Below are 12,393 nucleotides of genomic sequence, written 5' to 3'. Positions count from 1 at the left end.
ATTGTTATTGTTTGAAGTGTTCCAGGTATCTACCATTGCAATGAAACAGCAAGAAAAGCTCATCCATCAGGACAGAGCACTGTTGAATTTCACACAATGGAAGAGAAACCATAGCCTTCAGATGAAATATTGCCAAACCTTGATGCAAAACTCTTTCAGTTCAGGTAATTGATACAAAATCAGTTTCCATGGTGCAGATACAAATATGGGCACCAATTCCTCAAAAGAAACAGTGGCACTCATCTTACTGTCTACAAAATTGCAGGCAGAATTTTAAATTAGGAGAGACATCTTTTGATCCACACTCCAGTTCAATGTTATTTATATGTTTATATACTACAATAGTATGTGGAGAATACTGAGATCTCAAGAAATGCAGATTTACAAAGCAGAGTTCAACTCTTTTTAAAAATTCTATGAAATTACTTCAAATTTATCTTTTACATTTTTTACTAGAATTTTAAACATAAGACAGCCTTATTTCTATGTGTTGCATAGAAATACTTTGTCAAGTATTTTATGGTTGCTTAATTGATATTAATCATCCCTATAGGATACCATTTAAATAATTACCAATGAAAGAGGTCAAAAACCTACCTTCTAGTTGAAATTTAGCCAAAAAAAAAAAAAAATGTTTACAGAATCAATGTGTGCCCAACAGTGTTTTTAAATATAATAGACTTTTGCATGCATAAGTTAGGCCCACCTCTGAGCCATTAACCTTGAGACAATGGCAATAATTCATTTTGGAGATCTACAAATAATATATCTCCAATTTTTCAGCTGCTTTTGTCAACACCACTCTTGCTATAACTTTAACAATAGTTAAGACACTAATTAGCATAGATTCCAAACAAAAGAAATTGAAAAGCTTTGGAAAAGGACAAACAGTATATGGTCTCATTCATTTGGGGGAATATAAAAATCAGTGAAAGGGAATAAAGGGAAAGGAGAGAAAATGAGTGAAAATATCAGTGAGGGTGAAGTGGGCAGGGGGTTGGGGTGACTGGGTGATGGGCACTGAGGGGGGCACTTGGTGGGATGAGCTCTGGGTGTTATGCTATATGTTGGCAAATTGAATTCCAATAAAAAAAAAGTTTAAAAAAAAGAAATTGAAAAGTTTTAAACAACTCAACAGCCGACCCTGAACAACGATAATGAACTATTTGTGACCTTAGATAGAAGGCCTCTCTCTAGAAATTAGGATTCTAGAAATTTCATTGTCTTTCCCTCTGTGCAAGAAACACTTGGTTGGTTCCCCTTTTATACTCTTGAGCACAATTCTTTTGTGAATACATTCTTTCTTAAGACAGATTTCATAGAACTGATCAAACAATATGGCTTACAAATAAGTTATACCTGAGTCCTGAAATAAGCTTATTGGTCACTTATGTTTTTCTTCAGTTTTCTTCATCCACATATTTCAAATCACTTCTCAAAGTGCACTGTTTGTTCTATGCATCCTATAGGAAACATTTTCATATTTAACTCTCAGAATTTATACATCAACTTGAAACTTATTATTATCTTGCCTGATGGCCCAGTATATATTCCAACTAAAGTGGGCCAGTAAGATTTACAGACATGGAACAATAAGCTAACAATAAAGACTATATGTGTTGTAAACTTAAAAAGATGAAGAGTTATAAAAATAGAGTATTCAGTTCCACTATTATAGAAAAGGAACAGTTTGGGAAAAATATTCTGAAATTAATTTTGTCTTAAACTAATTCTTACAGACCTAGTGCAGTTGGAAATAATTATATAAAACTTATTGTGGTAAGTATTGCCTCATCTGAACCATTTGGTTGCAATGTTCAGCTTCACTGGGGGTGAGACAAGGGTTTCTTTTGAGGAAATGTGCTGCTGATATTATTATAATAACTTTAACAAAGTAAAATGTGTATATTCAAAGCCCACAACTGTAGCCCTTGTCCTGACAACTGGATTCAGAATGGAGAAAGCTGTTACCATGTCTTTGAAAACTGGAAAATTTGGCACACCAGTAAGGAGGACTGTTTGAAGGAGGGCTCTAATCTTCTACAAATAGACAGCAAAGAAGAAATGGTAAACACCATCTCATAGTTTCATATCATTCTGAAAATACCCTGATACCCATTAAAAGAAAGGACTGATTCTAATTAGATAGGATTTCTTAATATTCTATAACAGTAGTATATTTATTGTATATAATAAGGGTTTAAAAGACACAAAGTAGGAATGACCAAGGTTTGTTTTCCTTTTAATAGGACAAACAATAACAACAAGAAAACCAGGACGTGATCCAGAAATCCAGGGGAATATGTTAGTGATACGTCCTTTGTTATCAGAAAGGAGAGGGAATAAAGGAAATATCATTTTGTCACTTGTTAATCCATCCCAAGATATACATCCATTATAATTGTATATTTGTTACAAATTTGTTATTTTCAATGATGTAGGGAAGTTAACAGCCAATAGCAATTTTGTAATAAAAAGAGAAAGAGTATAAAAAGGGAGATGATGTAATGAAATGGCGAGGTCTATAAAAATAAGCATTTGCTAAATGAAATGTTTAGTTGACATTAAGCTTAGTTTACTAATATCCTAACAAACGGTGCTTTCCTGAAATCATTTTTACCCATGAATATGTATGAAGTAGAATACAGTTACACATTTCTGACCTTATTAAAATGTACACTTGTTATATTCAATAATTAGTTAAAGTTCATTTTTCCAAGAATAATGAGAGAACAATTTAAGGATATGTTAAAGATATGGAGTAGACTAAGGCCACTTGGACTTATAGCAATGATAGGTTTACACTATTCTGTGCAAATTTGGTGACAAAAGTTAAGTGTTTTTTTCTGACAAAATATGCCTGTAGTTAAGTTTCCTCTGGAATCTCCCAAACTATTTCTCATATTGAAGAATATTGGGAAAGAATGATCTACATGGTCTATGATGTCAAGGATATTTTTATTTTTCCTGGTAATGAAGGTTCAGTATAACATCCTGTTTTGACATATATTATCTGCCCAACTCTGGATCTGTTAGGTTTATTTTAATACCAGACACCTATTTTCCCCATAGTCCTTAACACACCATCTATCATATGGCAATAAAAAAAATCTATAAGATATATTTCTTCTTTAAAACCCTCCCTCTTGAGACACCTGGGTGGCTCGGTGGTTGAGCATTTGCCTTTGGCTCAGGGCATGATCCCTGGGGTCCTGGGATCGAGTCCTGCATTGGGCTCCCCGCAGGGAGCCTGCTTCTCCCTCTGCTTGTATCTCTGCCTCTCACTCTGTGTCTCAGATAAATAAATAAATAAATAAATAAATAAATAAATAAATAAATAAATAAAATCTTTAAGAAATAAATAAATAAAACCCTTTCTCCTATTCTTTAGCTCTCAAGTCCCCATTAATATCTGTCTAGGCAAAATGCCAAACTTTGTATTTCATGATAGTTTATTGTTTTCCCCTCAGCTCACTGTTCAGGTCTTGTTTCTTCTAGGACTTTATCACTGGCAGCCTGAAGAAGGTCAAAAGTGGCTTTGATTACTGGGTGGGACTGTCTCAAGATGGACTCAGCAAACCTTGGCTTTGGCAAGATGGTTCCTCTCCCTCCCCTGACCTGTAAGTGTCTGAGGGAAATGTGACAAGAAAAATTAGGAACATGAGGGGATTCCAAAGTTCATTTTATTTTACACCTCAAATTTTCTCCAGAAGACATAGCCAGCATGATCATTCCACAGGCTTTTGATTGGAATCAAAACTGAGGTAATTTAAGAGTAGCTTCATGGTTTCCAAGTCTTCCTCCTTTCAGTCCTGCTGCCATGATGCTCTAGCACATTCACAACAAAATTTGAGATGCTGAATGAACAATATAATTTTCACAGACATTTCCTGTATATCATTTAATGGCTAGAGAATGCTAGGAGAAAAAAGTTATAGGAACTATTAAGAGATTTCCCCGTTAAGCTTTTTACTTTGATTTATTTTTCCCTATTAATTTTTTTTTTTAGATAGAACTAGGAAGATTGGTGAACAGGATTAGGTGCTTTAGTATTCTGAGAATTAAGAGTCAGGAAAGAGATCCTACATTACAGCTTATTTTTGTGTATTTGTTTTTATAAGGTTTTTTGATATTATGTTAACATATTTTTTATTGAGAGAAAATAGTTCTATTACTGAAGAAAGAGGGTGCTACAGGAGGGTACCGTATTAAAACAAAACAAAACATAAAAGCTACCCACCTCTCACCAGTTACCCTAACGTCAAATCCACTGACTTGCTTCTCCAGGTCGCCAGTACAGACATTGCAATCAACTAACCAGCTCTGTGGATATCTACAGGACAAGTTCCTTTCTTCTCCTAACTGCAGCATTTGGAAATATTTTATCTGTGAGAAGTATGCATTGAGATCCTCTAACTGAAAAAAAAATTGTACTTGAAGAGATCTTATGAGAGTATGTTGAATAGGTCATTGGAAAACCTGCCACAAAATTCTGAGAGCAAGTGCAGAAGTAAACTTATGTGTGGGCTACTAAACTCACTACCTGCCCTCAAAACCTATCTCTACATTTACACTTGGTAGTTTTCTTCAATACTTTCCAGGCCTTTATTTGATATTGTTTAATTTGCCAAGAATAAAATCAATTTATAGCCTATAGAGAACAAAATACTGAAAGGAGAGAACAAAATGAAGAAAAATAATTTCTTTGTACTTTTTAAATTTTATAGCCTATAGTGACTATAAACTCTGCTCAAAAATCTATAAGCCACTGGGGAGATGATACATTTCTAGCCTTTTTTTTTAAACAAATAAACAAATAAATAAATGTGGCCTTTTATTTAAAGTCTCTACCTGCCAGATTTCTATGCATTTTCTCTTTTAAACCAGTAGGATGGTAGGACAGAGAGATGGATTTTCGAATTAAAAGGAAGACAGGGATCCCTGGGTGGTGCAGCGGTTTGGCGCCTGCCTTTGGCCCAGGGCGCGATCCTGGAGACCCGGGATCAAATCCCACGTCAGGCTCCCGGTGCATGGAGCCTGCTTCTCCCTCTGCCTGTGTCTCTGCCTCTCTCTCTCTCTGTATGACTATCATAAATAAATAATAAAATAAAATAAAAAATTAAAAAACAAATAAAAAATAAAAGGAAGACAGGCAGCTATACTGTTTTCCACATGGCTGCACTAGTGTGCCTTTCCAACAATAATACACACAGGGATTCCTTTTTCTCCACATCCTCACTAATGCTTGTTGTTTCTTGAGTTTTTTATTTTAGCCATTCTGATAGGTATGAGGTGATATCTCACTGTGGTTTGGTTGCATTTCCCTGATGATAAGTGGTGTTGAGCATCCTTTCATGTGTCTGTTAGCCATCTGGATGCCTTTTTTGAAGAAGTAACACTCAGGCACTTTCAAGTGCATCTCCTGTTCTTCAATTTCTTCACTGTAAAATAATTATAGGACTTATTTCATATTATTATTTGAAGATTAAATTATGAATGTATGTTAGTGCCTTTCCTAGAGTTTGACACTTTATCAATACCATTATCTGGAGTAAATCACCTGTCATCTCTAGGCATCAACATTATTTGGTTAATCCAGATAAAAATGACTCTTTTCCCTACTCATATTATAGGAATATTGAGAAGATAAGGTTTATATGCAAAATGTTAGCAGCTGTCAGGACAGAGTATCTGTTTTAAAGTTAATGAATCTCCTCAGACAAATCTATAGATGATCTATATCCTAGGTCGGCAGGCTCCTTGGACATAGATTAGCTTGCTCCCAAGAGATAGGAGATATTAAAGTGTCTTGCAATTTATAGGAAGGAAAAAATCACTAATTATTACTGTATTACTTTTCTACCACTTACCATCCTTAGAATAACTTACTACACAGTAAATTCTCATCAAATACCAGCTAAACTCAATATAATTTTAATTAATCTCATTTTTCACAAGGAGTAGTTAAGCTACATTAGAATCTCATATTTCTTTACAATAAAGATACTGTTAAAATAAAGTAAAATAAAACCTAATTCACTGAGGCAGTGGAAATCATTTAAATGAACCTAGAAGTCTATTGTAAAAAGTGACCTCTAAAGGCTAAGGTCCTTTAAGGAGGGAAAAGGCATGTTTTTTTTTTTTTCTTTTTCTTTTTAAATTATTTTTTTCTTTTCTTTTTTCTTTTTTAATTTACCCTTGACCTGGAGATGAAATGGTGGACCTTTCAGTAAAAGGGATTTTTCTCTAATTTTCTGCTGAACCTAGGAAAAGAAAATAGCACAGAAAACACAGTATAAGTTGAGTCTTGTGTTTGGCTTTCACAGCTGACAGCTGGCAGCTGAATATAATAACTTGGAACGAAGGAGAAACAATAAAAATTTTTAGTAGTAGAAACTGTTTGTCTTCAAGATCCTTCAGAGCATTGTCATGGAAGTATGTTTAGAGAAAGGATAGGAAGCATTTAATAACTCTTTTAAGAAAAAGTACAATGAAGCAAAAGGCAAACATCCTTTGGCTGATGTCATCCCAGCAATATATGATTCTCAAGTCAGAATCTTATCAACAGCGCAGCTGGTATAAACTCCCACAAATTTCCTCAGTGGCAATGCTGCCTTTCATATAGCAAATATGGATAGAAGATTTTTTTCTTACAAGTTACTTGGGTCCAAACTATCAGGGTCTTTTTCCAGGCGCTGGTAAGAGTTTGGGCCTTGGCACTGGGCTAACATGTTTTAGATCTTGGTCTCACCAAGAATTAATTGGATATCTTTGATCCATCTCATTGAGATCAAAGTTAACTTTTAAAAAAGGGGGTGGGAAGGAAACAGAAAAATCTATTCTACAAATGTAAAGAAGCTGTGTTATATGCTATGGCTAAAGTGCATTAAGTGTGTAAAAAAGAAAACAAATTAGAATAGTATTATTGATAGAATAATAAAATTACTAGATCCTAAAAATTTATTCATCCAATGAACCTTGTAAAAATGTATGCTTTAAATCAGATTATGAATTTTTTGTATTCTTCAAAAAGGACAAGAATTCCTTTGCAAAGTATTTGACTCCCTCAATATTAAGGCCAAAACTGAGGCAATCTGCTAGACTCTTCCACTTATTTCATAATTGCTTCTGTCCCCAAAGAAAAAGCTCCCCTTATTCTTCACACTCTTCCTGCTATTAAAGAACCCATGACCTGTTTCCTGTTGATAAGTTTTAAGAGCTGGTTCAGTATCCTCAGGAAAAGAAATAGCTCACTGTGTACCGTAGGGAACTCCGATCTACCAGGAAAGCCTCATTTGACTTTTCCTGAAATTTCTTCAGAATTACCTAAACACACAAGAGCCTGGAAGAGAAAAGTTCTTCTCAAGCCAAAAATTAATTCATAGGACACTACTCTCTGATTCTCCATGGAAAAATGTTCTCAGCAAATCACGTCATGATTATTTCCTATTCTTAAATTTAAAAAAGTTTGTGGATAAAATGTGCCATACTATTCTTTTGTACTTTGAGATATTTGCTCATATTGTAATTAGTGTTGTGAGTTTTGTTATACAGATGATGGGATTGAGGGTAAAGATGGAGAGAAATAAGGTCAAGAATAGCAAAAATGTCAAATAAATGCTATTTTTTTCCTCTTCACTATCTAAAGTGACACTTCCTCAGGTGGCAGATTTGTGGGAATACTTTAAATACTATACAACATCCACTGTCCTGGCACCTAGACTCTTTAAAGCAATGGCATTTAAAGAGACACTTATCATCCAAACCTGAACTAGACTGCAGTTATGTAGGATGCCAGGAGTCAACACATGTGCCTTGTCCCTATTTGCAACCTAGTCCACAAAGTCATTTGACTTTGCTTATGTGAACCACATTTTCTTCCTGTAGTAACAAGACTTAAATTACACTTAATTTCTTAGCTGAAGTCCTAATCCACCTTTCTTGTTACATGCTTATTATATAAAATGCATTGATTAAATATCTGCTCTCATCATAGAAAATATTTGACAATATCCACAGCTTCCCAATGTAAGTGACTTTCTATAATTAACTGAAGAATGCAGGTCTCCAAAAAGGGTTATTTATGTTTGTGTGTGCTCCTTTATTTAAAAAAAAATTACTAAATCCTTTATTTTACATATTTTTAATATTTTTACATTATATATTTCAATTTGGATTATAAAACTAATTTCATATTTACTTCATTTCAGCTAACAATAGCACCATGAGAAAATTATAAACATTTCCACTTTATACTTAATGAAATAAGCTTAATGAAGTAAAGTGATTTGCCCAATAATAGATCAGATTATGGGACCTATAACTCTCATTTTATGACCACAAATAGAGTTCTTTTTGCATGACACAATAAATCAACACAGAATCTGTTCAACACTGAAGAAATTTCATAATTAATCAACAGAAAATTGAAAGGAAAATTCATAAGGAAGAAATCCACAAGCAGTGATTGCTACATAATGCAGTCTTATGAAAATGAATAATACAGAAATGTTCTCTTTATCATGTTTGCTAATTTAATGTCATTTCACCATGTGATAGATGTTTTCTGAAAATAAAACTGAAGCACCCTAGTTTTCATTGCTGAAAAATAAAGGTTTATAGTAGATTATCATCACTAGCATTAAACCCCTAAAATTGATTTCTCTATAGATCAACAAAGTCACTGGTTGTGATGGTGTTATTTGCAGTGAGTGCCCCCTGTGATGACCGTGCATATGGGTATCCTGAGAAAGGAGGTACCTATAACAAGGAGCCAGTGATGTGCGCAGATATCACAGTCTCTCTTCCACTTTCCATGACCTGATTGGATAACTCATCCTATTAAAATTTTATTTACTCATCTTTCGGTATGTGCTGATGACAAACTTGCCTTTTGAAGAATATCTCTACACAGAAATTTTCCCAGAATCTATTCTCAAATCACACACATTTCACATTATTTACATTTATTATTATTATTAAATCTTTAGTACCTGGAAGGCATAAACATGAATCAGATGGAATAGGAGCTGAAACTTATTATAGACCTTCAGGAAGAGACTGACTTTTGCTCTCGTCTTCAGTCTTTCTGAAGGAGCATCGAGGACAGTAATTTGGATATGGTACTGAGCTGAAAATATTTCTTTCCTGGAAGAAATTCCTAGAGAAAGGACACAATCATTGGAGTTTCTTTGAGAGAAAGAGAGAGAGAAATTGAGGTTGTGAGTTGGAGGAAGGTGGATAGAGGGAGGGGAGAGATAGAATCTTAAGCAGGCTCCACTCAGCAGAAAGCTCAATGCGGGGCTCAATTCCAGGACCCTAAGATCATGACCTGAGCTGAAATCAAGAGTCAGATGCTAAACTGACTGAACCACAAAAGATGTCACACACATTTATTTCCTCTATTTCAGTAAGTTTCTCACTTCCTTCAATATGAAGGAAGACATGGAAATAGGGAGATGATATTAGATGCTAAGAAGGAAGAACACTAGAAAGTTATCTCTGAGTCCAGAAGGTGGATGACAACTTTATGAGATTCTGGGACTGGTTGGTACATAGATAGGACTTCTCTGTGACTGGTAAATATATGCATGAAGCTCAGAAATGCTGGTGATCCTGAACAAGAAACATGAAAATCCTTCCTCCACCAGTCAGAAAAATTGCCTTTCCTATTTTTCTCCCATCTTCCAATGGTTTTTTTTTTTTTTTTTTTTTTTTTAATTTATGATAGTCACACAGAGAGAGAGAGAGGCAGAGACACAGGCAGAGGGAGAAGCAGGCTCCATGCACCGGGAGCCTGATGTGGGATTCGATCCCGGGTCTCCAGGATAGCGCCCTGGGCCAAAGGCAGGCACCAAACCACTGCGCCACCCAGGGTTCCCCATCTTCCAATGGTTTAAATATCCTTTGCATTGACTTTGCTTGGCTCAACCTTTTTGCTGAATTTTTGTATAAACATGGATCATATGAGAGAAGATAGGAACTGAAACCAAACTAGTACAGGTACACATAAATAGACTAACTTCTGTTCTGATCTTCAATCTCCCTGAAGAGAGCTTGATATTGTAATTATGATGGGAGAGTCAATCTCTTCCATGTAATGGTGCAGGGAAACTAATGGAGGCTCTCAGGCTTCACTGTGGCCGCCCTTCTTTCACATGCACACCGCCTCAACTCTTTGCAGTCCTTTGAGAAAGCTTTTCCATTGAGGATGGTCACACAGTCCCTGTTTCTCAGACTGGTAAAATCTATTATAATCTCAAACCTTAAAGAAAAAAAAAAAAAGAAAGTTTAATCAGATCACTGGTAACTTCTAAAATGAAATGTTAAATATCCAGAAAGTACATTGGGAGTACTCCTAGATTGATAAAATTATAGAATAGATATGCAGAATGAATTTACTGGAGAGATGGGGTCACCACGCTCTTCCTTTTCAGCCCCTTAATGTCCATACTTCTCCCTAGAAGCAAGCATCAGTTCATCTAAAACAACAAAAATTGTTTCTAACTAAAACTAAGATGCATACTATAATATAAATTTATCATATGATTTTGCCATCATTTGAAAGGTCATCTACTTTCTCTGTGATTCAGTTTAATCAACTATAAAATAAAAAGGATTACATTAAGAATGTCGCATCTGCTGGGATAATAAATCCTGTATGATATATAGGGAAGAAAGGTATCTGGCCAAACATGGCTTCAAATTGTAATATATTTAAGTATACATTTAGCTATTTGAAAAGATATCACACACAATCTTATCTAATGCTCAGATAAGTAAACGCTCACATAAGTTGGATGCTTAACAGACTACACCACCCCAGTGTCCCTCAGAAACTATATTCTGAAAAATGTGTGCCCTATCACACTGCTCAGAAAGCCAAGAAATCTGAGGTTTGTTTTTGTTTTTTTGTTTTTAGATTTTATGTATTGATTCATGGGAGATACACAGAGAGAGGCAGAGACATAGGCAGAGGGAGAATCCGGCTCCCTGTGGGAAGCCTGATGCTAAACTCAATCCCAGGACCCCAGGATCACTCCCTGAGCCAAAAGCAGATGCTCAACCACTGAGCCACCCAGGTGTCCCGAAATCTGAGGTCTTATATTACCTCTGGGTATTGATAAGTTGTGAAGTTATGTGGTCTTAGGTCAGTTACCATTCCAATCTAAGTTTCAGTTTATTCATCCATAAAATATCTCTTCCCTCATCTTTCTCCTCCTCCTCTTCCTCTTCCTTCTTCTCTCTCTCTCTTTATCTCCGTCTCTGTCATCCTCCCTCAGCAGAGCCCAGACTCTTAATTACTAATGCTCTAAAGGACTTCAGACCCTGAAATAAAAACTCTGAAAGCACCCAGACAGAGAACTGCCCCTACTATTTTACTAACATTTTGTATGTCTCCTTCACTCGTTCACAAGCCATTCAAAAGCAAGCACTGTGTTTTATTTTTATACATCTTTGTACATCCTCTTATAAACACAGTATCCAATACAAAGCAGATGTTTGATTAATGCTTATTGAAGCAAATTGCTGAACTCAGTCACTCAAGTGAAAGCTCTCTGTTAAATGCCTTTCTCATCAAATGTGCTGAAGGCTTACAGTTCAGAGGAGTAAGGGGCTCCATCCATCCACAGCCAGGCCTTGCCACTGCCGTTGCGGGATAGCCCTGTCCAATAAGAGTAGAAAAACTCTGAGTAGCTCTGAGGCATGGCAAAGTCCTGTGAAAGGCACACAAGAAGACCTTTAGCTTTAGAGATGTTATACTATAATACACAGAGATGTGTAGGGCCAGCCAGCACTTTTACCCTGAGAACAACACATGAGTCCTGCCCCATATAGGTCATAGTACACTTGAGAGAAAAAGTGTGTGTGCGGAGGTCAGTTTGTCCAAGTTAAAGAATTTATCTTGTAAGTATGGAATATATACTGATATTCTAAAACCAAAATCACATCAATCAAAATATATAAATAACCCATTATTTTCAAGTCACAGAGTAAACACTAATATCTATATTAAAAACATGGGGGGCAGATTTACTCATGGGGTGAATGGAAGAATATGGAAAGAAGAGGGTAAAAACGGGGAAAGTATTCTTTATAAACATATGCAAAAGGGACTGGCCAGAAAGGGGGAAAAATAATGAATTATACTTTAATGTAAAAAGAGGTAAGAGAAAATTTGGAAAGATGATTTATGTCTCAGAAAACGAAAGGGAGAAAGGGAAATTTTTCATATATATATGTGTGTGTGCATTTATATTTTTGTATAGTATTCATATATACATTTATACTCATATATATCTATCCTGAATTTTTGAAAAGATTTTATTTATTTATTTGATGTGAGGGGAGCAACAGAGGGAGAGGGACAAGCAGACTCCATGCTCAGGGGAG

At 35.4% G+C, this 12,393-nt stretch overlaps 2 protein-coding genes across 4 annotated transcripts in view; one reads left to right on the top strand and one right to left on the bottom strand.

The window, feature by feature from the left end:
* The window catches only part of LOC112917576 (C-type lectin domain family 1 member B), a 25,915-nt gene extending 21,078 nt beyond the window's left edge, over positions 1 to 4,837 (top strand). The window contains exons 8-11 of the mRNA XM_025995604.2: positions 18 to 164; positions 1,916 to 2,067; positions 3,499 to 3,620; positions 4,288 to 4,837. Of these exons, the coding sequence (XP_025851389.2) occupies positions 18 to 164; positions 1,916 to 2,067; positions 3,499 to 3,620; positions 4,288 to 4,420 (554 nt within the window). The 3' untranslated portion in view covers positions 4,421 to 4,837. The remainder of the gene's footprint in view (positions 1 to 17; positions 165 to 1,915; positions 2,068 to 3,498; positions 3,621 to 4,287) is intronic.
* The window catches only part of CLEC1A (C-type lectin domain family 1 member A), a 26,252-nt gene continuing 16,080 nt past the window's right edge, over positions 2,222 to 12,393 (bottom strand). Inside the window, exons 5-7 of one of the 3 annotated variants that reach the window (XR_012002962.1) lie at positions 11,599 to 11,717; positions 10,023 to 10,264; positions 8,078 to 9,160 (exon numbers count right to left, since the gene is read on the bottom strand). Coding sequence is in view for 1 of the 3 variants with exons in the window: in XM_025995603.2 (XP_025851388.1) it covers positions 10,114 to 10,264; positions 11,599 to 11,717 (270 nt within the window). In the remaining 2 variants the exon portion in view is untranslated. Of the gene's footprint in view, positions 3,156 to 8,077; positions 10,265 to 11,110; positions 11,718 to 12,393 lie in introns of those variants that run through there. The other 2 variants (XR_012002963.1, XM_025995603.2) reach the window with 2 other exon arrangements.

Source organism: Vulpes vulpes, chromosome 8 (assembly GCF_048418805.1).
Source record: "Vulpes vulpes isolate BD-2025 chromosome 8, VulVul3, whole genome shotgun sequence".
In the NCBI taxonomy this organism is placed as follows: domain Eukaryota; kingdom Metazoa; phylum Chordata; class Mammalia; order Carnivora; family Canidae; genus Vulpes; species Vulpes vulpes.
Note: the sequence above shows the minus strand (reverse complement) of the source record. Positions and strands in the feature narration are given on the sequence as shown.